Source organism: Stylophora pistillata, chromosome 7 (assembly GCF_964205215.1).
Source record: "Stylophora pistillata chromosome 7, jaStyPist1.2, whole genome shotgun sequence".
NCBI classification, from domain to species: domain Eukaryota; kingdom Metazoa; phylum Cnidaria; class Anthozoa; order Scleractinia; family Pocilloporidae; genus Stylophora; species Stylophora pistillata.
Window position 1 is genome coordinate 26854351 of NC_142525.1, and position 27231 is coordinate 26881581.

At 38.7% G+C, this 27231-nt stretch overlaps 4 protein-coding genes, 1 long non-coding RNA gene and 1 other non-coding gene across 8 annotated transcripts in view; 3 read left to right on the top strand and 3 right to left on the bottom strand.

Moving 5' to 3' along the window:
• Positions 1-18191, bottom strand: LOC111337826 (uncharacterized). The gene is made up of 13 exons (XR_015989428.1): positions 17852-18191; positions 16127-16334; positions 15583-15896; positions 14961-15101; positions 13722-14044; positions 10028-10217; positions 9259-9466; positions 4624-4913; positions 3099-3239; positions 2541-2839; positions 1950-2291; positions 1101-1368; positions 1-893 (listed from the first exon to the last, which is right to left on the bottom strand). It is a non-coding gene; the product is annotated as an uncharacterized LOC111337826 (transcript).
• Positions 18191-21522, top strand: LOC148727306 (uncharacterized). 2 transcript variants are annotated; one of them, XM_088727192.1, is made up of 7 exons: positions 18191-18568; positions 18642-18742; positions 18879-19005; positions 19197-19741; positions 19918-20101; positions 20284-20400; positions 20491-21522. In XM_088727192.1, the coding sequence occupies exons 1-7, from the start codon at positions 18227-18229 to the stop codon at positions 20683-20685; spliced, it is 1611 nt and encodes a 536-aa protein (XP_088583318.1). In that variant the 5' UTR covers positions 18191-18226; the 3' UTR covers positions 20686-21522. The 2 variants fall into 2 exon arrangements, with proteins under 2 accessions (XP_088583318.1, XP_088583319.1); XM_088727193.1 differs by lacking the exon at positions 20284-20400.
• LOC148727307 (uncharacterized) lies at positions 21069-22945 on the bottom strand. Its single transcript, XM_088726464.1, has 3 exons — positions 22726-22945; positions 22366-22548; positions 21069-22294 (listed from the first exon to the last, which is right to left on the bottom strand). Exons 1-3 carry the CDS (start codon positions 22943-22945, stop codon positions 21069-21071), a joined length of 1629 nt encoding a protein of 542 aa, XP_088582590.1.
• Positions 22522-24932, top strand: LOC148727308 (uncharacterized). Its single transcript, XM_088726465.1, has 2 exons — positions 22522-23635; positions 23707-24932. Exons 1-2 carry the CDS (start codon positions 23509-23511, stop codon positions 24930-24932), a joined length of 1353 nt encoding a protein of 450 aa, XP_088582591.1. The 5' UTR covers positions 22522-23508.
• LOC148727309 (uncharacterized) overlaps positions 24479-27231 on the bottom strand; it is a 3368-nt gene continuing 615 nt past the window's right edge. The window contains exons 3-7 of one of the 2 annotated variants that reach the window (XM_088727194.1): positions 26996-27122; positions 26260-26804; positions 25900-26083; positions 25601-25717; positions 24479-25510 (exon numbers count right to left, since the gene is read on the bottom strand). In XM_088727194.1, the coding sequence (XP_088583320.1) occupies positions 25316-25510; positions 25601-25717; positions 25900-26083; positions 26260-26804; positions 26996-27122 (1168 nt within the window). In that variant the 3' untranslated portion in view covers positions 24479-25315. The remainder of the gene's footprint in view (positions 25511-25600; positions 25718-25899; positions 26084-26259; positions 26805-26995; positions 27123-27231) is intronic. The other variant, XM_088727195.1, reaches the window with a different exon arrangement.
• The window catches only part of LOC148727310 (uncharacterized), a 2292-nt gene continuing 1860 nt past the window's right edge, over positions 26800-27231 (top strand). The window contains exon 1 of the long non-coding RNA XR_015989450.1: positions 26800-26979. This is a non-coding gene — a long non-coding RNA (uncharacterized LOC148727310). The remainder of the gene's footprint in view (positions 26980-27231) is intronic.

Consider the following 27231-nt stretch of genomic DNA (forward strand, 5'->3'; position numbering starts at 1 on the left):
AAAGTTTAAAATATTTTTGCCTCTATCACCCTTTTATCTAATTAATGAACAAAAAAAAAATTGTTTACTTTTTAACCAGTGTCGGGTAATTCAACTACTTTTGTTTTCACCGTATAGACCCTTTCACGCCTCTATTTTGCTTACAAGGGCTGAAAAAGAATTGGACTCAAATAGTATGGCTCTTATAACGGCTGTCCATTGTAATGTTCACTTTCGCCCAAGTGATCCTTGACTACCTCCGGATACATGACGGGTGGCGTGAGCGGTCACTCAGTACTTTTACTCTAAGCATTCGTTCCATTGACTTGATAACTAGACCCCTAAATCCAATATTATTTGCTAACTGGTTATGAAATCCATCATAGACTAGTAAAAGCAGGTAGGACCTACAAATATCATAGTTAATTACTATTATTCGCTAATGTTGCAAAAAACCTTACATTAAGTAAAAAATACGTTTGAAGTGGTTGCCTGACGACCAGATTTTACAAGGGTGGTGCTCAAACTTTCTTGAATAGCTCAGACAACTCTTGATAACATTGTGCCGAATCTGGCCGTTTGTTTGGGTTTTTATCCCAGCAACGCCTCATTACGTTCTGCAAAGCAGCTGGTGGCGTATTTGAGCCTTGGGCATGCAAAGGTCTGGTACCCCCTATCACTACGTCGAAAAGCTCATGTTCATCTCTTGCCACATCAAGAAGGGCTCTCTTACCATACCACATCTCCCAGAGCATTATACCGAAGCTGTATATATCCGCTTTGTAATCGTACCTAATTGAGTTGATTACTTCTGGAGCCAGATACAGAGGAGTTCCCACTCTGGTACCTGTGATCGCTCTAGCTTCTTTGGAAACACCGACATCGGCAACTTTGACAACATTTTCTTGTGACAGCTATAGATGGAAAAGGTAATGAGAAAACGAATAACAACTTCTTTAGCCTTCATAAAAACTCAGCGTTAGGGCTTCAAAGAGGGCTTATAAAGCAAAGTGAGGAAAAAACAACAACAACAACAAGGAAAGCTGGGTGAAGGCGAGTAAAATAGGCTAGATTAAATAATAAAGAGTCACAAAAGCCAGTGGTCCTAATTTTTAACTTACCAATATGTTTTCCAACTTGAGATCTCGGTGAACGATACCTTGTCTGTGAATGTATTTCAGAGCATCGGCAATGTCTTTTGCCCATCCAATCACATTTCTGGCAGCAGTAGGTGTTGATGACTGACCGGGTACCTTGCTTTTATGCCGGAAAATGTGGCTCCTCAAGTTTTCCGTGCAGAGCTCCATAACAAGTATTGTTCGTAGCCGATCCCCTTCCTTATGAAGAGCAGTACCATAGAACTTTACAATAAATTGATGGTTCAGCTTCCTACACAAAGATAACGCATGGGTTAACCCTTTACACTAATATGCATATGCTCTGTACTGTTCTCCATAGATATTCCACTGTCTTGATAGGAAGATTTTGGTTACATTCAAGAGCTTCTTCAAGTGGCAGTTACATCCTTTATTTTCGTGAGTTTAACATTTGAGTCAGCAGTAATGATTTAAGGGGTTAAAGGGTCAATCGCCATTAATGACCTTTCGGAAAAATGAATGGTGATAAGTTTACTGTAAAGGTCATTCTTAATTACTATCTCGATGTGCCTTAAAATATACATAGATTTTGGCGCTTGTGAAATCCTCAGAAAAAAATGTAATTGAATTTTCAGCGGCATGAATTTTCTCCGTTTTGAAATTTCATTCTTCATTATCTAAGTGATTCCAGACAAATACCACAATGGGGTCCTTGGAAAATATCTTATTTTAAAGATAATGAAAATATCTTATTTCATACCAGCCGGAAGAGATTTAGGTTTTAGCGTTGGGGGATGGGGGAAGGGGTAATTTTTCGAAATTATATAAATGCGAGATAAAGTGATAAAAAAAAAAAAAAAGAAACCCAACAACCTGAGAGTCTCTGTTTCGGAGAGGAAGCCACAAGCAGTAGCCTCGTTGAGCTCTTCTTTCCACACTTTTAAAGCCACTCTCAGGGGTTGAACCCCTTCTTCTACCTTTAATGTTCCTCGATAAACAGAGGCGAACGCTCCGCTTCCAATAACTGCATTTTCTTGCCACTCTAGATCGTCACAACTGATGTCCATGATGGGAGCCTCTTTGATACCAAACACAGCCATTTCATTTCTTAAATTTACACTCATCCGATGTAAGGGCTTGAAGAAATCATTTCGAGAATCTCGAATGAATTTATTTGTTTGGGAGACGATACGTGAAAGAAGATGATAAAGCCACCTAAGAGTGAAACCATAATCTTGATTTTCTCATGTTTCAATGCTATACTTACTGCTTACATTACTTTTTACATGTTTTACTATTGTCTCCTTTCAATATAATTGCATCATCTATAGTCAATATTTCTGAGAACCAATCAGAGAAATATTTCGTGCACATAATTTTATTAAGACTAAGCAGACAGGCATTTTCCTCAGAAGCAAATGTTTAAAAAATAACTTCAGTCACTTAACATTTAAAGCAATTTACCTCCACTGGATCTGTAGTCTTGCTTCAATAGTTTTTAATACCATTGACTCAATACCATTCATGAGTTCAGTAAACTCTTCCTTACTTGCGTCTTTTGCTGACATGTAAATAATCTGGGATTCTAGATCTAAGCCGGGCAAACACTCTGTGAGTTTCCTCTCGATGGTATTCTTCACTTTATCAGTTTCTTCTGACGGGACCTGGTCCCACTTGTTGCAAACGAATAGGGCGCATTTTGAGAAAGATTCCCTTTGTGTGTCAAGGGACACCTGTCTGGTGTATTCGATAACGTTTTCAAGCTGAAGACAAACAGACAGAATAAGTTATTTGTTAACTTATTGATTTGGCTATTCCACTAGCTTTCTTTACCCTCATGATATTGAAAGTTATGAGTCAGTTCATCTCATTATCATGTTAGGTAAGTTCTATGGATTATCGCATTCGACGACAATTTTTGTACAATAAAGTCACTGTAAAAGATTAAACAAATTGGCGAGGTAGATGTTTGATGCACACTATTTGTAATGCGTAACCACTTCACAATACAAATTTCCTTACCATTTCTCTGCGTAGTCCACCAGCGTTTGCAACGTTGATGACGAAAATAATTGCAACAGCCTCTGGAAGGTACGATTTTACCATGTCATCCATGATGGCAGATTCGCCCGAGCTTGGACTGTCAACTAATACAACATTTTCCTAAAAAAGAATGTACGATATGAGATGCAGCATGTAAGATGAGAAAGGATTTGTCCTTTAGCGTCACTCTTCATAGCGCATTTTGATTGGTTGAAGTAAAACCAAAGCCGAAGTTATCGCTGCAGCCAATCAGAAAAAAGAAATATTTCACATGGACCAATAAGAACACAGAGAGAGAAGACAAGCCTGATACTTTTACAGAGGAAAAACAAGAGTGACCAGGTAGCGATTGGATTTATTATGAATCTGATTAGTAATAGGAAAGAATGGAGTACAATTCAGGAAGTAATCGGGCGAATGATTTCAAATTTACCGAGCACGTAGCACGAAGCTAATTTGAAAGTGTTAGCAAACGTCTGAACTGTAGGAAACAAAGTCCGCTTGCCTATTGTCAATAAAAAAAAACTACCATTTAACTCAGGAATAAAAAATTTAATGTAAGAGTACATACCCATGTCATCGATATTGACTAGCCTGCTTACCTTGGAAGTTTTCTTTATTTAGTTTGCTAGGTAGCTGATTTTTATCATCTTTCCAACTGTCAGATTTCGCCTGTCCGATTATTGGTATTTGTAATCGGACAAGTAAAATCGGATAGTTTGGACCTAAAACAAATAAAGCCACGAACAAGGGCTTTTATAAAACCATTCAAACTCGAGCGTCTTGTTCTTGACACAATTAATAGAGGAATTGAGATAATTCTGCAAGGAAAGCTCTTCTTTTCAATCATGTGCCGGAGACGCCCCTGTGATATCATTTTTGAGATCAGTTTATCATATTTTGTTCTATCACGGCAACGAATGAAAAAATTATATCTTGGGATCTACTGGGCATACTTCGCTGATGCAAACAGGAAAATGACCTGTCTCCAACTTCCTCTAAGTTTTCATGATACGCCGATCACACTTCTTAAGATTTTTCTGCAAGGAAAAACTTTGCTCTTTTCGCGCACCATCCTGTAATGATTGTGAGATGTTTATTGTCTTCTTCTATAGTATTCCGAAACAAACCCCAGGAACATCGGGTCAAAATTGGGTCAAAATTCGGTTTTAAACGTTGAATGACCGCAGATGTTCCCAAATAAAGAAAAGCGAAGGTCGAAGAATGTCGGGTAAACTCGACAGCCTTCGTTGCGGGCTAAGAGGGCGTTGGTTTTCTATTGTTACTTCACTCGCTCAACAGGACAACATTTGGCTTCGCTTCCGCTATATATAGGAGGCAGTAGTCTTGAAAAAAGGGACTGTTAGGATTTGGAGACGTAAAATTTTAATCTCTGAAGGTGGCTAGGCTCATGAGAATTAAGTAAATTATCGCAAACTTGAAAAGCTCAATTTAAACCAAATTCGTCTTGACAGTGCCATAGGGAATGTGTTATTTCTCTAACCTTCAACAGATTGTGTGACCACAACAGCTCAATCTTTTCGAGATCTGAGCCCCTCTCTCTGTACTTAGACTCTTTCACGCTAACAAATTCGGAAATTTCGGAGGCTTCGGGTAGCTCGTCTAGGAAGACAGTAAATCCAGATTCTTTGTCAGTTAAGTGCGCCACCAGTATTGGGGTATCTCCATATCTTAGTTCGCAAATGGTGGATGTGGTACTGAGAAAAGAGCACGGAAGAAGCTGCTCTCCAAGGATAAGATTCAGCAAGGTGCTCTTTCCTGAACTTGTTTCGCCTGGTAAGTGTAAAGAGGTAAAAACAAGATGGGAGGCGAGTAACAAAATTTTTAGGAATGTGCAGATTTCTCTAGAGCTCTTTAATGGTTTGAATCGGACAAGAGTCTACTTCCCACGTCATTCCCACTTGAAATCTCAAATGCTGATTAATTTCCCGTCTCTTTTAATTTGTTGCCATCAGCAGAGCTTATCTCCACACTGTCTGTCTTTAAATTACTTTAAACCAGATGTTCAGATAGAATAATTTGAATAAATCAACAAAGTTGAAATGGTAAATTGGCCACCGTTACGATTATAAAAGCTAACGTTTCGAGCGTTAGCCCTTCGTCGGGGCGAACAGAGGAATTGTGGGTTGTGTGTGCTTTTAAAGGCAGAAAATGGAGCTGCGTTATTGGTGGGAACATGGCAACGAGAAAAACACGAATAAATTAGTCGAATGAAGAGCTCGAAACGTCAACTTTTATTTACGTAACGGTGGCCAATTTACCATTTCAACTTTGTTAATATATTAAAATTATTTCGTTACCCCCACCGACGCAGCCCCAAACAGTTTCTTTAGAAACTATCAGCCTTTGTTCAGATCGAGGCTGGCCGTTATGCAGCACATTCGAAAGAAAGACATCCGTTTGGAAGGCTATCGAATAGCCTTAGCTGGTCTGGACCCGGAGACTCTCTCTTCTTTTCCTGAGTTTTTTTTCTAAGTGCGACTCAGTGATGAAGGGAATTACAAAAATAAACATACAATTACAATGCAATTGCCTATTGCCTATTGATATAGGAAACTGGATACGTAAATGAATGATTAATGTAAAGTTATTTTAGAATGATATGAGGTCGCCGTTGTAAAACACTGCTGCCGGTAGCAGGCTCACTGTTACAGCCCAACTTTCCCACTGAGGAGGACACTCGCAAGTTGATAGGTACAAAGCAAAGACAACAGCACTACTACAACAAACAAGCCAAACATTTAGACCCAATTAGCGTGGGATAAACAGTGTGAATGAAACTGCCTGGTGAGAAAACATGGAGTTCAGGAACATGCACGGCTACAGCTGGCCCAAGGAGCTACAGGGTACAGGTAGGACAGACGGTGTATAGGAGAAATCGACGGCAGCTAATCGACGCAGGGGAATCCAAAGATGTCCCAGAACTTATTATTCCGGATCAGTCAGCAGAAGCAAGCCCTGAGCCCGAGGCCACTGTCCCACCCGGAAACTGCCCTCTATCTGAAGTTCACGTTGGACCGAGGCGGTCGCAACGGGAAGTGAAGCCACCCCATTGGTTCAAAGACTTTGTCACTCCCTTATGTTTTTTTTTTTTGTTGTTGTTGTTGTTTCGTTTAACGTTTCTTACGAAAATGGGAAGATGTGACAAGTTGTGTGACTTTTTTATAATACTCTATTGTGATTCTGTCAATCAGCTTTGTATGCGTCATTGTCCAAGCATGTGCGAGGACCTTGTGTCATTCCAGGAGTAGCACGTAGTTCGGTCGTCCTGGCGCAGTGTGATTTTTAGTAAACCGTTTAAACCTTTATTTGCCGTTTCTTACAAAGGCCAGGCTTTTTCAATAATGGATGTACCACAACAGTTTTCCAGGTGTCAGAAAAATATCCAGTTCTTAGGAACAAATTAACCATATTAGTTATTACAGGAAGGAGTGGGTCAAGGCATGCAGATAACAGAGTCACAGGTATTGGATCCAAGATGCAAGATTTTTTCTTCCCTGATGTGATCATATCACGTATTGCTTCAACCGTTTGACATTGAAAATCAGACAATACAATAGCGCTAGGTTCAGATACCAGATCAGGCTCCGACGTCGACGGAAGATGCGATGGAGAGATACCATCCCACTTTGATCTAATATTAGCAATCTTGGTAATAAAAAAACTCGCCCATGTCATTTGCAAGCAGAGAAACGTCAGTATGAGGGGGGAGAGATCTATCCGGCTGCATATTCAGTAGACTCTTACTTGCCATAAACAGCCTCCGCTGGTCAGTACTATCATCTTTAATGAATAGATTGTAATAGACACGACGTGCCTCATTCATCAAGTTCACCACACGATTTCTTTCCTTTTTAAAAGCAGCAAGATGCTGCAGGTAGTCCAGTATTCTTCACTTCTTTTCAGCCTTTCGTCTCGACCGTTTAGCTTTTTTGATATCTTCGTTAAACCACGGTGCTCGAGGCCGAACAATAATATCACGGGACAAGACAGGTGCATAGATATCCAGTACAGATCTTAGTGTCTCATTAGAACAATTGACTAGGGTATCCAAGTCGTCCGGTAGGTCAAGACAGAGCTGAGAAGAGCAAATGGCTCGAAAAATTGGTCACGGTCAATTGATTTAATTTTTTTGAACTGTAAACGTTTTACAGCCACTGGAGGTCTTTCAGGTTTTAGTTGACAGAAGACTGGGAAATGGTCAGAAAAAAACTCACCAGTGTAGGGGCGCCCAGCCATGATGTTATCAGATATACGAGTGATGATCAAATCCAGTGTGTGAACAAATTCATGGGTAGGGTGTACAACATGTTGTTTAAGACCCATCGACACCAGAAGGTCAGACATGTTTCTTCAGTCAGTGTCATAAGGTAGGTCCATATGAATGTTAAAATCGCCCAGTATCAACAAGGGCTCACTTGCCATGACCAAAGACTCGAGATAATCTGAGAATTCAGTGATAAATTTTGAAGTAGACACAGGATGTTTAACAGAATATGGAGGCCTATAGACTATAACAACCCACAAACGAGTAGTAGCCGCAGGATTGACCAACCATTCCGACACCTTGAATGACCCTTTTCCTGCAACCGAAACTTTTCCAACGTTGATGGATTCTTTGAAAATCAATGCAGTCCCACCTCCTCTGCGATCACTGCGGGAATAATGTGGGAGTTTGTATCCCTGTGGTGTTATTTCACTAAGAATAGTTGTATCATTGTCTGTAAGCCAGGTTTCAGAAACAGCAAATAGATCAGCTTTGCTATCGCATACCAAATCCACAAACGACGCTGACTTATTTCTCAAAGATCGAGCATTGAGAACGCAACAACAATTGTTGCGTATCGTTCTTGATATTTTCCACTACTTTTTGATGCTTGGCCACAATAATGTTGACCAAGTTACGCAGACACGGCGGTGCACGATTGCCAGCAGCATAAGCAAAGTCGCCGTTCTCGAGTGTCGATTTCCGATTACAGTTTGAATAACAGAGGGGCCAGGATTTAAACTTACATCACCACATTTGATCAGTCGAATCAGCTGAAAACTGGAAGTTGAATTGTGATGATAGTTCACTCTGGCGCCGAGGTAACTCATTCCACGAAGTCGACAACCAAGATAGCGGCCTAATCTCCTAGTGGAGTTTACATGTATATTGCTTGTTATAACTTCCAACGAAGACACTGAGCTGACAAAGCGAAGCGGTATACAAGAGAAGTAATATAGGCTATTTCCAGATAAATATTTCTCAGGGTAAAGACCAAATAAAAATGATAAAACTACGGAGCCAAGAAGAACTCGTCCGAGTGTCATGCTGACACTCACTAAATGTGTGATATAAGGGAAAATTGGTTGCGTAAACGGCCACCGAAATCGAGCCCTATTGGCCTGCAATTAACGTTTAATTACCGATCATGAAACTGGAAACTGGATAATTAAATGAATGATGAATTAAAGGTTATATTAGAATCATTATAGGATATGAGGCTTGGGGTTTGCCTGAGTTTAAAAAGCACTTATGTGAGTGACTATTTGATTAGACGATATACTTGATAAAGCACACACTGTTATCTAAAGGAGCTATTTTTAAACACGAAGGCGCGCTATATAAGGAAGTCTTCCCTGGGAAGACCTAGGCTCATTTGTCACTCACCGTTGACGTGTGCGGGTCAAATTTAAATGCTGGTAGACGAACAAAAGGAGCTAATAAGATATCTAATGTTTACTTCCACCAGCATGGTGGCATGAGGTAGCGTGCGAACCACCTACATCGATCTCAAATTTACCGCCACAAATAAAGACAGTTGCTATTGGAGAAAGGAAATACAAATCTCAAAAGTTCTTGTATTTTAATGAAGACATAAAACAATTTTGAGGAATTCACCCGCTGTTCACTGCTTTGGAGTAGCTGCAGCTCAAGCTGACTTGACTCTAAGAGATCTACATCACACGACGGTTGATTGACAAATGGTCCAGTGGGACCTAAGGCTCCTTTTATAGCGCGCCTTCGTGTTTAAGGGAGGATGTCTATTAGGTGAGGAAACTTCGATTTTTCGTTGTGAAATTCTATTTATGGCGTTTCAATTTTTTATTGCAGTGTAAAACGAGAATAACGTACCTACAACGAATACAGTGAATTCTTCTTTCTTTAGATTTTGTTTGTGAGTTACGATTTTCTCCTTGAAGTTTCCAATTGTCTTGTCCAAGAGGGCGAGAGCTTTTCCCTCCAACGTGTTCAAACCAACATCTGTGCGTTCGTAGAAATTAAGTAAGGTCGCTCGTTTGTTATCGTCTTCTTTCTTTGCTTCTGTCAACACTGAAAAGGCCTGACGAACGGCACAATGTAAAGCAAATCCTGTTCATTAATATTCGGCAGGGTAATTTAAAGATTACATTTTTAGCTAAATTGGTTAGTTTTAGCGTTTTACGGTCATTTTGAGAAATCTTTGCATTTTTTTTTTTATTCAACAAACAACTTCACGACAAACTTTAAATGAAAGCATGCTCAGTTGCTAAAACGCGTTATAATCAATCAAATATTTTTACTCGCTTGCTATTGGTCTAAACACACTGAAGACGTGACCGAATACACCCCTACTAAAACTGTGGATTATCCGAGATTTCAATCCAAGTGATACTCCCAGTTTTTCGCTTAAATTTAATTAAAGATGAGAAAGCGTTGTGGGGTTGCTACAGGAGAAGGAACATGATTTTTCTTCATAAAGTCGTATCAGAGAACACTAAAAAGTGGACATTGCACGCCGTAAACAATACGCAGTTCGTAAAAATTTTTCTCTTGCGTTCAGTATTTTGAACACCGTCAAAGTCCATAAAAAAATCTGCTCCATAACCTCGAGATACCTCGGATATTTTGACAGCGTACTCACAACATTGTCTGTCTTGTTTGTAAAGAACATCTGTATCTCCTTGCTTACGGCATCTCGCAACCTTTCAATATTATGAAGGAAGTCAGTGATCAACTTCATTCTCTCTGTCACGTTTTCGCAATCTTCGAAAGAATTACGCATGAACGCTTTCGTGCAGTAGGCGATACGTGTAAGGAAGTAGTCAAGCCACCTAAGAATAAAGCCATAATTGCAATTATCTTCCATTTTACCTCCATGCTCAGTCACGGTGGCTGTTTATGCATGCTGGTCTCTCAAGGAGGTTGTGTAATTTCAAATCTCAAATTAGGAACCACCCTCCTATTTCAAGTATCATCACAATGTCAATATCGACTGTTTCTTATTTTAAGACCGATACTCATGGTCTTAAAATAAGTGAGGAGAATTTGCTACCTTTCTATAATCAAACAATGGATAGATATTCTAGTCTTCTCGGATTAGGAGGAATAAACCATAGGCCCTGTCTCCTTCAGGGTTAGGAGTAGGAGACGTTAATTTCCCACGCACGAGATTACTGTGTAGTGGATGTCCTCCCCTGGGGTGGGATGGGTGGGAATTGGCCTTGAGAAGCCCCCAAAAGTAGTGGTTAAGTAACGTATGTATGTATTTATGTATGTATGTATGTATGTATGTTTGTTTTTAGGTATTTTTAACCGATTTTCGACTTACGATAACATGTAAGGTAAAGCGTAACGTTTCTGTATTCATGTTTTTAACAGAAATGAAAGTTTGAATTTTCTTAACTTAATGGTTAAAAACATAGGTATGCTACGCATGCAAAAGCTATTATTCTTGGATGGTTGGTTTAAAATGGGAAACTAAGTTAATGATGTTTGCATGTTTATAAAGAAAAGAGCATTTACTTTCAAAAGATGCCAATGAAAGTATCCGATAATGGAGAACAGGAAAAAGCCTTTCAATTTTATCTATGTCTACTCCTACACACGTATTTTATGGTATTGCCAGTGGTTAGAAAAATATAAATTGCTTTGGTGCCACGCTTCAATTCCTGAAGTGTCCTCCACAGCGCTTGCTTAGTCTCCTCACGCAACGGGCCCTCTCCTCCGATTGTGTAACGCGACCAAAAAGTAACGGCCTGCGCAGTCGCAGGTTAAGAATATTTTTACTTAAGTTCCTTCGTCAGAAACAGAATCAAAGTCATCTTCTTGCAGCAGTTTCCTCAAAAATATTCTTCCGCACAAATTTCCTTTGAAGGCAAACCGATACGCTCTTTCATTTCCAGTAGCTTCTTACCGCAGATATTTTGCGGTCGTCGTTCTCCGAGCGAGTGAAAATATTGAACGATCAGAAAAGTATCATATTTTCAAAGTGCTGGATGTGGCCTCTTCATTTGATTGTTGCCAGCCTGGACTTTATATGTGGAATATGTGATAAAATGTTAGTTGTTTACAAGGAATTGGCACGTGATGGGGTAAACTCCAAGCTAATGTGTGGCTGAAGCGAATTTGTTGCATAGAAAATGTAATTGCGTAGAAAATTGACTAACAGTACCATTTACCTCCAAGTGAATTTTCTTCAGTGCGGGAGGATTACTTCGTAAAACTTGGGTTGTTTACTGGAAAATGGCATTCGACTGAGAAAGTCTAATCAATAATGATATGTATCCACGTATAGTTGCTGTATCGAGAAAATACCGTTTTTAAACATCATGTAGTTCATAGAAAAGTCTTAAAACCAAAGAAACTGACATTTAACATGGCAGTCGACGCAGAAAGTAAAAATAACTTGCTGATCTTTTCAATCTTCACCAAGAGAGCAATCACAAATGCAAGGCAAAAACAATGTGCTTTATGCAAATGCTTTGTGCAATTATTACCTGAGTCAGCAAATTCGAAACTAGCCTCTCCTAAACAAACGCTCTCGTGTTAGGCCTTTAGCTGACGGTTATCTCACTCTTGTTGTACATTAATGTTGGTTTAATTCCATCGCAACAAACTGCAGTACCCTAATTTTATGACATGATTGGCATGAAGGAAAATATCTCTACAACCGGTGAAACGTTTCTAATCTTTGTGGCCGACTTGTTTTTTAGTACCAAGTAAATTAAAAAAAAATTCTAGCAAAATTTGTTCGCTTGTTCAATTTGTTCCTGACGCTTTTCGAGTGCAGTCGGAATAAGCACGCTTATTTTCTATCTATTTTTTTCATTGAAAAAGAAAACTATATGTTAGCTTATCGAGTGGTATGTGTTTCACACCAATTGCCGCATTAGGGCATTATCTCGCACCAATCAAATAGTGACATTATGTACTGTCTCGCGCCAATCAAATCACCGAATTGTGGCATGTTTGCACCAATCAGGGCATGTCCATCGTGTCATGAAATTAGTGTGTCGCAAAATGTTGCAATGCAACTAGCCCAACATTGGCGTTCACCAAAAACGAAATCAACAAATAATTTTGAGCTCATCTATCCAGTGTAAAGGTTCATGTCCTTACTGATGACTTCGTCGCCTTGATCTGCCAGGGTTAGAAAGGTCGGAAGGTAATTGTTCTACAAAAGCGTGTTTTGTATACCACTCCTTCATTTGCAACGCACACGCCGTCAACAAAAGGTGTTTAGTCTAAAACTAGGATGTGACTTTTTTCTCTTGTTTTTGTATTGTTGTCGTTGTTTAGGTCTCTTTGCCTTTGCGGACACCTTGTGTTCTCTTACATAGTTCAACACTTCCTCATATGACCAAAAAGCCAGAGTTTCTCGCTCGTCTGTTTGAATTGTGTAATGATTGTTTTTGTAAGCGTCTTCTTCAACTTCGTATGGCACAGAATGTAAGTAAAGTTTTGTCTTAAGTTTTCTTTTAGTTTTCCTTTATATCTATTTTGTCATTTGATATTTTTTTGTTTAATTTTCACCGTTTTGTGGCCTTTCGACTTGAACCACTTTCGTGATTTGCAAGTGGATGAAATGTAATTTTCAACTGAAACGCGTCATTTTTACTGTGCCTACCAAACGAACGATCTAGCTCCAAGTTATAACAGTAGTGTTTGTTTTGGAAGGGCTAGTTTTGGTGACTCTGGTAAAGGTTGCACAAAGTATTTGCATAAAGCATATTTAATCGATAAAGCTGTTTTTGCCTTGAGGTTGCTCTTTTGGCGAGGGTCGAGAAGATCATCAAGTTATATTTACTTTCGATGTCGACTACAATGTCAATATCCGTTTCTCTGCTTTCAGAAGTTCTCCATCCACGAATTATATTCTTTTTTAACAGTAATTTCCCTTAAAAATTACGTTTTTATTTGTCATTATTAATTATGCTTTCCCCAATAGAATAACATTCACCAGTAGACAGCCTTAAATAATTCTCCGACATATTCTTAATCCTCTAAAAAAACTCAGATAAAGCTTAGTGCTATTGCTGATAAATTTTCCACGCAACTCTCAAGTACTTTGACGTTTTCTGACAGTCAATTTCGCTTTATGCTCTTGGACTTTACCCCACCACGTGTCATTTTCTGCATTTAGTCACGTATTCCACACGCAGGGGGAAAAAAGTTACTCAAAGTGTCCCAACTCAACCCACCCATCCGAGAAAAAAAAAAACACCTTGTATGCGTAGCATGCCTATCTTTAAAACTAATAACTAAGACATTTTAATCAGAACCGAATCATATTCATCAACAGTTATTTTTTTTGTTAAGGATGTAAAGCAAGTTACCTCCACTGAATTTGTAGTCTTCGCTCAACACTTTTCAACACCATGGACTTGATACCATTCATGAGTTCACCAAACTCTTCCGTGATCACTCCAAACTTCTGGGCTTCACTAGCATGTTTTGCTGACATATGAATAATCTGAGATTCTGGATCTAAACTAGGCCAGCACTGCGCCAGTTTCCTCACGGTGTGGTTCTTCACTTCATCAATCATTTTTGAAGGTATGCAGTCCCACTTGTTGCAAACGAACAGAGCACAATTGGAAGAAGATTCCCTTTGTTTGTCAAGGGACACCTGTCTAGCGTGCTTAATGAGTTTTTCCACCTGGAGGCAAAAGTACAGAATAAGCTATAATTTTTAGAACATTTTGTGGCACGCAATTTCTGCGCAGTAGCTAATCATGCTCGTTAAGTTCCATGTGCTTCCGTTGCCATTTTGTATGAAGCTTTTGAAACTCAAAGACACCCTTACCTTGTTTCTGTCTTGTTGTTCATCATCAAAATTTTGTTGCTTTTGAAATCTTCTTTTTCTCAACGAGATCCCAGCGAAACCTCATTATTGTTCTCTAAACTAAACGGTACGGACAAAAGATCTGTCCCAAATGTTTGGGAGAAAAAACCCCTAATCATGTGCCAAACGTCCCCGTCTCAAGGTCCTACCACTACTTACCACTACGCTGCTGGTGTGGACAATAAAACTTCTTGAAAACTGGGAAATTAATATATATTATTTTCTTTTGGTCCATCTTCTTTGTCTCTTTTAAACGATTAATTTATTTTTAGATGTACGCCAATAGCAGATGTGAAAAATAAAAGGTCTTGGCAACAAACTTCGTTCTCTTCATATACATATATACATATCCATATAGGTTAGTTTACCACTTCGCATGGAGGCTTTTCACGGCCAATTACCACCCATCCCACCCCAGGGGAGGGCATCCACGACACAGTAATCTCGTGGGTGGGAAATAAACGTCTCCTACCCCTAACCCTACAGGAGACGGGGCCTACGGTTTATCCGTCCTTATCCGAGAAGACTAGTATCTATCTATCTCTTGATTATAGAAAGGTAGCAAATTCTCCTCTCTTATTTTAAGACCATGAGTATCGGTCCGGCCGGGGCTCGAACCCTTGACCTCCAGCACAACACAATCCGGCGCTCTAACCAATTGAGCTAACCGGGCGTCTTCAACTATCTATGTAGTTGGACTGCTCTTAGAAGGACAAATTCATGGACTTACCCTGTCTTTCTGTAATCCACCGGCGTTTGCACTGTTGATGACAAAGATAAAAGCGGAAGCCTCTGGGAGGTATGCTTTTACTGTGTCATCCATGATGGCAGATTCACCGAAACCTGGGCTCTCAACTAGGACAATATTTTCCTAAAAGATACGTTAAAGACGATATGGAACAACACAAGATACACAAACATTGGTCTTTAAGTATCGCCCTTTAGAGTGCATTTCGATTGATTCTCCGAGAAAAAAACTTCATATCGTATTGAGGCATCAACAATTAACCAAGCACATCTTAAATCAGTGCTTGCGACGGGAAAAAAAAACCAAGAAAACCAAATAACAGCAAGCGCAAGTGGTCACTGTGCAAGATGGAAGCTGAATAACGAACTGAGGACTGTTAGGCCTTTGAACATTCAAAACATCCTTACCATCCCTAATATTAATCTTAGCCAGTCAGGGGGCTCGTAAACAATCACTTGTAATTGATATCATGGAAACAGACATTCATGCATAGTAAAGCGAAAATTTTCAAGCTTGGTGAAAAATAATCAATTCCTCACCTTAGGTCGATCTCAGAGTCTATTACGTGAAGAGATTACTGAGCTTATTTATTTCTTATGATTACCTTCAATAGATTATGTGGCCAAAAAAGCTCAATCTTTTCGTAATCTGAACCCCTCTCTCTGTTCTCCTTCAGATGGACAAAAGATGAAATCTGTTGAAGGTAACTCAGCTCAGAGGCTTCAGATGGCTTGTTTAGTTGAACAGTCCTCGTGGTATTCCCAGATTCTTTGTTTTTATAGTGCGCTACCAACTTTGGCGCATCTCCATATCTCAGTTCAACGATGGTGGTGGATGTGGTTCTAAGAACGGCGCAAGGAAGAAGTTGCTCCCCAAGGATCAGATTCAAGAGGGTGCTTTTTCCTCAACTTATTTCGCCTGGTAATTGTAAATAAGTATAAATTAAGGGGAACTCAAAAAAACAACGGCAGAAATGAGTCGATTCCACTAAAGCTGGTTTAGTTAGTTTCTAGGGCTTGATCATTTTTTCTGAATTAATACAAGATATTAGCCTAACGAATAGCTGTGTTTGTGTTTCCTACACTCTAGTCATGGTATTTAGTCTAGTGGATGAGGAGGCTATGTAAAATAATACATTTATAACCAACCTGAAACGAGCACAATGTACTCTTTCTTTTGTAGAACTTGTTTGTGTGAAACGATTTTCTCCCACAGGTTTCCAATATTTTTCTCCAAAAGGGCAAGAACATTTTCGTGCTTCGCATCCAAACAAGCACTCGTGCGTTCGTAGAATTGGAGCAAGGTTGCTCGTTTTTCCTCGTCTTCTTTCTTTGCCTCTGTCAACACTGAAAATGCCTGATAAACGACACATGGTAAATCGAAGTCTGTGCATCAAAATTTGCCTGCGTAAGTTAAAGATTATTGCTCAGCCTAGTTGTTAGTGTTGCTGTTTTAAAGTCATTTTTAGAAATCCTTGATAAATTATACGATTATTCAAATAACTTTGACTAAAGACTTGGAATAAAAGCATGCCCTGTTGCTAACACGCAACAACCATTATTATGTAAATATGTAAGTAAATATGTAAATATAGTTTATATCTGACCACTTGCAGCCCAGAGGATGAATTACGGGTGCAGTGTAAGGTTGACAACAGACGTCACAATATCAGGCGCCTCTGGCAGCCGGTTCAGTCTATCGATCTCACCTTCCCACCCATCCCACCCCAGGGGAGGACATCCATCACACAGTAACCTCGTGAGTGGGCAATGAACGTCTCCTACCCCAACCCTGGAGGAGACGGGACCTCCATTTATTCGTCCTTATCCGAGAAGACTAGAATATCTAAGCATTTCTTGATGTTATAGAAAGGTAGCAAATTCTTCTCAATTATTTTAAGACCTTGAGTGTTGGTCCGGCCGCGGCTCGAACCCTCGACCTCCCACACAACAGTCCAGCGCTCTATCCATTAATCTAACCGGAGGGCTTATTTAGGGAAGAGATTTATAAGGCTGGTTTAAGCTCGTAAACCTCCGCAATGCAACCCTCGATAGGATAGTATTTCCATTAAGTAATTCTATAAATGTTCAATGATGTAAAGATGCATGTAGTAAGATCCTCCCGAAAGATGTATCCTAAGCAAAGGACTCCAACTAGCCTGTTGACATTTATTTTAAAGAAATTATGCAAGCTTTTCTCGGAAAATGTGGAAGTGTAAACCTGATAAGAGAGCCAACGTTTTCCCAAATGACCGAACTTTATCCAAAGAGAACAGAATTGGCCCACAATAGGCAGAACTGGAGCAGGGCTAGCCAAAGTTTACCAATCCTAAATGTTCTAAGGGCTGTATTTCTCTATTTGAACCGTCGAGGCTCGATCGTTGCTTAACCAAGCTTCCCAAATTAGGAACGTCAATATGCATGATTACCTTTCACTGCGGGAAGACAACTTTGTAATTTCTTATTTCAAATCATTTTTCTAACACTCAGTTGTAAGTGTCGTTTATGAAAGTATCAAAGAATAACAGTTGGCCCTGCAGTAAGTTCGAGCTCTACACCTACGTGTTGTTAAGTTTGAACTTAAAGAAACATTTGACGAGTGAATGCTACAATTTCTGTCCATGAGAATTAAGTTTCTTCAGGTACTACTCATTTCTGAGATGCCATTACTGGATAGATGACATTAATCGTAAGCGATAGCGATATTAGCAACGAGAAAGCTCTTAAACAATTCGTGACTGAAAATTCACGATATGATCTGCATCCACTATTTATTAGCGGTCGCATCGGGATATGCCATTGTACTGAAAACGTCGCTTAGAAATCGCATTTGCTAGGAGCTAATATTTTAATAAGAAATTGCAAAATTCTAACCTCCTTTGCCGTCCAACCTAACCTTATCTCTGACAACCGGAGTGTCTCTTTCACTCTTTGCCTCATTTCGTCCAACGTTCTCAGCTCTTTGTTAGGGATTTTTAGCGCCTTCAGTATGGCAACCATCTCCACGATGTCGTCGATCTCGTCAATGTCTGATAATGCACTCATGTTGCACAGCGATAAATTAAATGCTTATGATCAAAATTTTGTCAATTTCAGGTTTAAAATCTTTGAAAACTGCGAAAAGGGAAAAATATAAGTCTCAAAAGTTCAGCATCATCACAGTCCACTACACACCACGTGGTAACACGTGGTAAAAACCTGTGACGTCACCGATCAGCGCCATCTTGGTTGATATACAAAGCGTTAAAAATGGCGTCGAACAGTGACTCTGGAGTGCGTTCTCCAATGCTTTCAGCGTATTGCGAGACGTTAGATGAAGTTACGAAGAAGCGATACGTAGAGAAAGTTAGGATGATTGGTTTCGACCCGTTTAAGTTAAAAAAATCGGAATTCAAAGACGAATTAAAGCTTTGGCCATCGGTCGAATACCCAGATATTGTGAACTATCTCTTGGTGCAAACTTCGTGGAGAACAAAAGAGGAGATGAAGGCGTACAAATCGTTGGAATCATACAACTTTTTTGTGTCAGGCTGGGTTCATTCTATCCTGGCCAAAGAAGTGCAGCCAGACAAAGTATTGATCTTCTCTCGGGTAAGTGAATGCCATACATTTACATGCACATTTCACTGAACGGAAGTGTAAATATCGCACTCTTTAAATGCAGGTCAAACACTCGCAACGTGCGAGAGAAACTCCTTTATCAGTTTGGACTCTTTCTGAGACTAACGGGAGTGTAATCGCAGCTCACTGCAGTTGTATGGCGGGGTAAGTACGAATACTTGACACAAATATAAACCAGCTTACTAGAAATTTTGTCAGATAGAATCTCAAGTTCGAGCCACATGTTTAGGTGTTTTCTATTAGTACTGTTCGACTGATTTTTCTTTTCCTAACCGTGTAGTTTGGCTGAAGTATGCTCTCACGTCGGTGCGACACTTTTCGCTTTGGAAACTGGAGTAAGGATGCGATCATCGACAACTTGTACTCAAGAAAAAAGCAAGTGGTTAATGCCAGCTTATGTTAAAGATGTAAGTGCAGTATAACCTTATTGTATGTTGTGGTTTTCGTTTGGGTTTTAGGTGACATCCTCTGTCATTCACGGTATAAACCTGTAAGAAGTTAAAAAATATAATATTCATCCAATCCAATATAAACCTGTAAGAAGTTAAAAAATATAATATTCATCCAATCAAATCTTATTGCCAGTGTTTTCTTATAGATCCCTTACATACCTGTGAATGAAATGGATTTTACTTCAGCAAAAAAGAAGTTTGACATGTTGCAGACACAAAATGTAATTCCAACAACATCAAGGAGAATGCCAGCTAATGACAGACCACCGAACAAAGCTACTGATGAAGAAGTGGCTAACTTGTTTCACCAGTTATCCATGGCAGGCACAAAACCAGCTATATTATCCTTAGTCCCGGGATATAGTGATGGGTATAAACCAAGTGAGATGTGCCACCTTGCTCCACCTCTTACTTCTTTGTTTAAGCCAGAAAACCAAAATCTCTCCCTGGCCGAGTTACTCGTCTTGGCCGAAAATACCATGGTCAGTCTAACAGAAAAACAATGCAGGGCTATTGAATCAGATACAAAGGACCAATCCAAATCAAGAGTCTGGTTTGAGCAGCGAGCTGGAAGAATTACTGCCTCCAGGTTAAGATCAGCATGCCACACTAATTTTGCAAACCCATCAAAAAGCCTAATAAAACAAATCTGCTACCCAGAGGCACATCAGTTTTCTTCTGTAGCAACAAGGTTAGCAACTATGTATATTAATTCTTATAAATAAACTAATGATCATCTAGAAAATAAAACAAAAATATACATTTAGGCAGTATAGTGCCATTTACAGTCATGCAATTGGCTATTTATTCTCAAATGAAGTCTTTTTTTCCAGCTTTAAGTTACAAATTCTTTTCTGTACATTTCAGATGGGGATGTAATCATGAGAAGAAGGCAAGAGATTACTATGTGAAGATAATGACAGAACATCATGAAAGCTTTACAGTGGCTGACAGTGGATTACTCATTAATCCCAAATGGCCTCATCTTGGAGCTTCGCCTGACGGTGTTGTACTTTGCGACTGTTGGAGAGAGGGATTGTGTGAAGTGAAGGTATGGTATATTAAGTCTACCTCATGTATAAACAGGCCCTAAATCTTTTTGAAAAGGATTCTTACAAAATAGGAATGCCCATTACAAGCATTTTTTTTCTAAATGTTATACACAAAGTTGCCTTTGAACAACTGCATTTCAGATGTCTAAATATTTGTATTGATTTTGATATGTATTGTTAGTGTCCATTTTGTCACAAGAATGAATCAATAGAAACTCTGGCATCCAACAAGAAAAGTTGCTTAATTGAGAATGATGGCAAAATCCAGTTAGATAGGAACCATGCCTACTTTTACCAGGTAAGATTGTAACAATCGCAACAAGTAGCATTGAATTAAAATACAAATTAATACAAAAAATTTAACCAGTTTTGTTGTACATTTTTTTAGGTGCAAGCTCAGATCAATATTGCTGAAGTAGCATACTGCGATTTTATTGTGTGGACCGAAAGCGGTATACACACAGAAAGAGTGACTGCAGACACCGTATTCTGGGACAATACAGTAATCAAAGCAACAAGTTTTTTTAAAAAGGGAATTCTCCCAGAACTATTAGGAAAATGGCACTCTAAGGCTGCATTATGAAGAAGGATGTTTTAATGTTTTTAAAAATGCATTCATTTTGTCTGTGAAATACAATGCACAATTATATACAAAATTGTGCTGATCATGATCAAACAATGGAAAATAATTAATTTATTCAAATTTGCACAATTTAGTAATGATACTATTTCACAGATATAGTGGAATGTGCACAAACAGGTGCAATAATTACAAATATTCCAACCCTAACAGTTTCTTTGTAATGTTTCATACTGATTTTTACAATGTTGATATGTTTACATTGCTGTCAGTTTGCTAATTATATTTCCCAATGAATAAGTACTAAATAGAAGGACAACTTCACTATTTTTATATAGGTATTAAAAATTCAAATTATATAAAAAGCAATTAGATAAATGTGTTGTTTACTCAAAAGGGATAACTGAGTCTGATAAATAAGTAAGCGCGCAGCATACACGAGCAGTTTTGTCAATAGGGGCTTCAGCTTTTCCATGTCTTGCGGTCACGAATTCAATAGGTAGAATTGTCTGTAATATTGTGTATTTCCTTCGTACCAGACCAATCACCCTTTCTACGTGAATCCGAACGTTTGCAATCTTCCTTGTTTCTTCAACATCTAGTGCTGAAAGTTGATTTTTTCCCCTGGTGAAGGCTGGAATTTTTAGGGATGCTTGACAAAGGCCAACACTATCAGAGATATCAAAACCACGATCTGCCAGTACAATGTCCCCAGGCAGCAAGTTTTTGAGAAGCCCACTGTTCTCTGTTAAATATTTGTCACTTACTCTACCACCCCAAGCTTGGGAAATGAATGATATGACACCTTGTGGTGTTATGCCAATTAAAAATTTCACAGTATTGTGGTGTTTGTAGTTGCTCCAGGTCATTGCTCTTGCAATTAAACTAGATGGTCTGTCAATGAAAACTTCAAAACAGTCTATTATCACAGCAACCCTATTTCCAAAATTTCTCTTGAAAACTCTGGGCATTGTTTTCCCTAGTTCCTCGCGCTCAGGCCACCAAATCAAGAATCCCAATTTATCACTCATAGCATCAACCCATTTTTCAAAGATCCTACCAGCAGTAGGAAGAGAGACTTTAAATCTGTATGCGAGATCTTGTAACGGCAGGTTTAAACGCAAACGCATAAGAGTTAATATGTATTCTGAAAATTTTGGTATACAATTTCTTGATGTTGCTATGACAGAGGGAGCAACTAGATTAAAAACTGCCATCATTATTGCAAAATTTGGCAGACCTGTGTAAAACTTTGTTTTGGCATCATTATTTGTAAAACTTTCCTTCGTCAACGCTGACTGTAGGACTTTAGTTTCCAACTCATTTACAATTTTCTTTAAGTCAACTATCTCGGCTGTTGTGGTATTGATGTAGTCCTCCATGTTGCTGATATCTTGTGAACTGAGGTCTGTCTGGCATTGCGCATTGAGTTTTGTTGACAATTCTGTAATATTTATGGATTCGCTGAAAAGAGCAGTGGCAGATTCAGTTTGTGATACCTGTAGATCGGGCGATGGTATCTCTATTACTTCAGGTGGTACATTTGTATCTGGTACTACACTTGATTCTTGAACGCCGTGCTCATGAGAATGGTCAACATTCTGTGCTTGATCTAAAACGGCAAATGTATGGTATACTTTAAGAGCGTTCTTTTTAGACTGTAATAGATTTAAAGCTTCTTACCATTTTTAGATATTTTAGTTGTTTGTGTTGTCGTGGAAGATTGGCGCCTCTTACATCTGCGCGTCACACGCTCAGCTCGATCTTTAGACGCTGGAGTCTTCACTGTTTTCACTTTATTATGGCCCATATTAAGAGGAGGTGCCCAGTCAAGATTCTCAACATCATAAAGGCTTGATGGATTTCCTGGTCAAAATAAATTATTTGTTTACTGGTTGCGACCTCTCTATTGTAAATAGCACGTGGAGTGCGACATTGCGAAACTTAAACTAGCATTTACTATCAGACTTGTAGCAAAATGTTCACTAAACGTCCAAACATTAACTATAGTATAATTTTCTTCGAATCTTGACAACAACTTACCAGTGATAAAATGATAACTACAGACGCGTGTGTGTTGAAGTTTTTCCTCTGTCAAGTCTGCACGTGATATATTGGCAATCCACTTTTTTCTACGCTTTTCGGTCAGTTCTTGCGTTTTTTCCCCTTGAGATGTGATTACTTTAGGAAATCTAAAGTATCTGTACTCTTTGTCTCTGGTAGCGTTGTGACCGCAGTTAAATACAGCGCATAAAACGGGCATTGTGAAGAGCTCACACCTACTTATGTAAATGAGCTATCCGCCATCTTGGTTGATATACAAACGCTCTTGACCTCAGTCACGCTAAGCGACTAGGTCATTATCCCTACACAATGCCCGTTTTATGCGCTGTATTTAACTGCGGTCACAACGCTACCAGAGACAAAGAGTACAGATACTTTAGATTTCCTAAAGTAATCACATCTCAAGGGGAAAAAACGCAAGAACTGACCGAAAAGCGTAGAAAAAAGTGGATTGCCAATATATCACGTGCAGACTTGACAGAGGAAAAACTTCAACACACACGCGTCTGTAGTTATCATTTTATCACTGGTAAGTTGTTGTCAAGATTCGAAGAAAATTATACTATAGTTAATGTTTGGACGTTTAGTGAACATTTTGCTACAAGTCTGATAGTAAATGCTAGTTTAAGTTTCGCAATGTCGCACTCCACGTGCTATTTACAATAGAGAGGTCGCAACCAGTAAACAAATAATTTATTTTGACCAGGAAATCCATCAAGCCTTTATGATGTTGAGAATCCTGACTGGGCACCTCCTCTTAATATGGGCCATAATAAAGTGAAAACAGTGAAGACTCCAGCGTCTAAAGATCGAGCTGAGCGTGTGACGCGCAGATGTAAGAGGCGCCAATCTTCCACGACAACACAAACAACTAAAATATCTAAAAATGGTAAGAAGCTTTAAATCTATTACAGTCTAAAAAGAACGCTCTTAAAGTATACCATACATTTGCCGTTTTAGATCAAGCACAGAATGTTGACCATTCTCATGAGCACGGCGTTCAAGAATCAAGTGTAGTACCAGATACAAATGTACCACCTGAAGTAATAGAGATACCATCGCCCGATCTACAGGTATCACAAACTGAATCTGCCACTGCTCTTTTCAGCGAATCCATAAATATTACAGAATTGTCAACAAAACTCAATGCGCAATGCCAGACAGACCTCAGTTCACAAGATATCAGCAACATGGAGGACTACATCAATACCACAACAGCCGAGATAGTTGACTTAAAGAAAATTGTAAATGAGTTGGAAACTAAAGTCCTACAGTCAGCGTTGACGAAGGAAAGTTTTACAAATAATGATGCCAAAACAAAGTTTTACACAGGTCTGCCAAATTTTGCAATAATGATGGCAGTTTTTAATCTAGTTGCTCCCTCTGTCATAGCAACATCAAGAAATTGTATACCAAAATTTTCAGAATACATATTAACTCTTATGCGTTTGCGTTTAAACCTGCCGTTACAAGATCTCGCATACAGATTTAAAGTCTCTCTTCCTACTGCTGGTAGGATCTTTGAAAAATGGGTTGATGCTATGAGTGATAAATTGGGATTCTTGATTTGGTGGCCTGAGCGCGAGGAACTAGGGAAAACAATGCCCAGAGTTTTCAAGAGAAATTTTGGAAATAGGGTTGCTGTGATAATAGACTGTTTTGAAGTTTTCATTGACAGACCATCTAGTTTAATTGCAAGAGCAATGACCTGGAGCAACTACAAACACCACAATACTGTGAAATTTTTAATTGGCATAACACCACAAGGTGTCATATCATTCATTTCCCAAGCTTGGGGTGGTAGAGTAAGTGACAAATATTTAACAGAGAACAGTGGGCTTCTCAAAAACTTGCTGCCTGGGGACATTGTACTGGCAGATCGTGGTTTTGATATCTCTGATAGTGTTGGCCTTTGTCAAGCATCCCTAAAAATTCCAGCCTTCACCAGGGGAAAAAATCAACTTTCAGCACTAGATGTTGAAGAAACAAGGAAGATTGCAAACGTTCGGATTCACGTAGAAAGGGTGATTGGTCTGGTACGAAGGAAATACACAATATTACAGACAATTCTACCTATTGAATTCGTGACCGCAAGACATGGAAAAGCTGAAGCCCCTATTGACAAAATTGCTCGTGTATGCTGCGCGCTTACTTATTTATCAGACTCAGTTATCCCTTTTGAGTAAACAACACATTTACCTAATTGCTTTTTATATAATTTGAATTTTTAATACCTATATAAAAATAGTGAAGTTGTCCTTCTATTTAGTACTTATTCATTGGGAAATATAATTAGCAAACTGACAGCAATGTAAACATATCAACATTGTAAAAATCAGTATGAAACATTACAAAGAAACTGTTAGGGTTGGAATATTTGTAATTATTGCACCTGTTTGTGCACATTCCACTATATCTGTGAAATAGTATCATTACTAAATTGTGCAAATTTGAATAAATTAATTATTTTCCATTGTTTGATCATGATCAGCACAATTTTGTATATAATTGTGCATTGTATTTCACAGACAAAATGAATGCATTTTTAAAAACATTAAAACATCCTTCTTCATAATGCAGCCTTAGAGTGCCATTTTCCTAATAGTTCTGGGAGAATTCCCTTTTTAAAAAAACTTGTTGCTTTGATTACTGTATTGTCCCAGAATACGGTGTCTGCAGTCACTCTTTCTGTGTGTATACCGCTTTCGGTCCACACAATAAAATCGCAGTATGCTACTTCAGCAATATTGATCTGAGCTTGCACCTAAAAAAATGTACAACAAAACTGGTTAAATTTTTTGTATTAATTTGTATTTTAATTCAATGCTACTTGTTGCGATTGTTACAATCTTACCTGGTAAAAGTAGGCATGGTTCCTATCTAACTGGATTTTGCCATCATTCTCAATTAAGCAACTTTTCTTGTTGGATGCCAGAGTTTCTATTGATTCATTCTTGTGACAAAATGGACACTAACAATACATATCAAAATCAATACAAATATTTAGACATCTGAAATGCAGTTGTTCAAAGGCAACTTTGTGTATAACATTTAGAAAAAAAATGCTTGTAATGGGCATTCCTATTTTGTAAGAATCCTTTTCAAAAAGATTTAGGGCCTGTTTATACATGAGGTAGACTTAATATACCATACCTTCACTTCACACAATCCCTCTCTCCAACAGTCGCAAAGTACAACACCGTCAGGCGAAGCTCCAAGATGAGGCCATTTGGGATTAATGAGTAATCCACTGTCAGCCACTGTAAAGCTTTCATGATGTTCTGTCATTATCTTCACATAGTAATCTCTTGCCTTCTTCTCATGATTACATCCCCATCTGAAATGTACAGAAAAGAATTTGTAACTTAAAGCTGGAAAAAAAGACTTCATTTGAGAATAAATAGCCAATTGCATGACTGTAAATGGCACTATACTGCCTAAATGTATATTTTTGTTTTATTTTCTAGATGATCATTAGTTTATTTATAAGAATTAATATACATAGTTGCTAACCTTGTTGCTACAGAAGAAAACTGATGTGCCTCTGGGTAGCAGATTTGTTTTATTAGGCTTTTTGATGGGTTTGCAAAATTAGTGTGGCATGCTGATCTTAACCTGGAGGCAGTAATTCTTCCAGCTCGCTGCTCAAACCAGACTCTTGATTTGGATTGGTCCTTTGTATCTGATTCAATAGCCCTGCATTGTTTTTCTGTTAGACTGACCATGGTATTTTCGGCCAAGACGAGTAACTCGGCCAGGGAGAGATTTTGGTTTTCTGGCTTAAACAAAGAAGTAAGAGGTGGAGCAAGGTGGCACATCTCACTTGGTTTATACCCATCACTATATCCCGGGACTAAGGATAATATAGCTGGTTTTGTGCCTGCCATGGATAACTGGTGAAACAAGTTAGCCACTTCTTCATCAGTAGCTTTGTTCGGTGGTCTGTCATTAGCTGGCATTCTCCTTGATGTTGTTGGAATTACATTTTGTGTCTGCAACATGTCAAACTTCTTTTTTGCTGAAGTAAAATCCATTTCATTCACAGGTATGTAAGGGATCTATAAGAAAACACTGGCAATAAGATTTGATTGGATGAATATTATATTTTTTAACTTCTTACAGGTTTATATTGGATTGGATGAATATTATATTTTTTAACTTCTTACAGGTTTATACCGTGAATGACAGAGGATGTCACCTAAAACCCAAACGAAAACCACAACATACAATAAGGTTATACTGCACTTACATCTTTAACATAAGCTGGCATTAACCACTTGCTTTTTTCTTGAGTACAAGTTGTCGATGATCGCATCCTTACTCCAGTTTCCAAAGCGAAAAGTGTCGCACCGACGTGAGAGCATACTTCAGCCAAACTACACGGTTAGGAAAAGAAAAATCAGTCGAACAGTACTAATAGAAAACACCTAAACATGTGGCTCGAACTTGAGATTCTATCTGACAAAATTTCTAGTAAGCTGGTTT

Bases quoted from the DNA above. Each gene is read 5' to 3' on its own strand.
- LOC148727306 (XM_088727192.1), top strand. From the start codon at position 18,227: ATGGCGTCGAACAGTGACTCTGGAGTGCGTTCTCCAATGCTTTCAGCG. The intron at 18,569-18,641 runs GTAAGTGAATGC...CTTTAAATGCAG, and splicing joins AAGTATTGATCTTCTCTCGG to GTCAAACACTCGCAACGTGC. The intron at 19,742-19,917 runs GTTAGCAACTAT...TGTACATTTCAG, and splicing joins TTTTCTTCTGTAGCAACAAG to ATGGGGATGTAATCATGAGA.
- LOC148727307 (XM_088726464.1), bottom strand. From the start codon at position 22,945: ATGCCCGTTTTATGCGCTGTATTTAACTGCGGTCACAACGCTACCAGA. The intron at 22,549-22,725 runs GTAAGTTGTTGT...TATTTTGACCAG, and splicing joins TAGTTATCATTTTATCACTG to GAAATCCATCAAGCCTTTAT. The intron at 22,295-22,365 runs GTAAGAAGCTTT...TTGCCGTTTTAG, and splicing joins AACTAAAATATCTAAAAATG to ATCAAGCACAGAATGTTGAC.
- LOC148727308 (XM_088726465.1), top strand. From the start codon at position 23,509: ATGGGCCATAATAAAGTGAAAACAGTGAAGACTCCAGCGTCTAAAGAT. The intron at 23,636-23,706 runs GTAAGAAGCTTT...TTGCCGTTTTAG, and splicing joins AACTAAAATATCTAAAAATG to ATCAAGCACAGAATGTTGAC.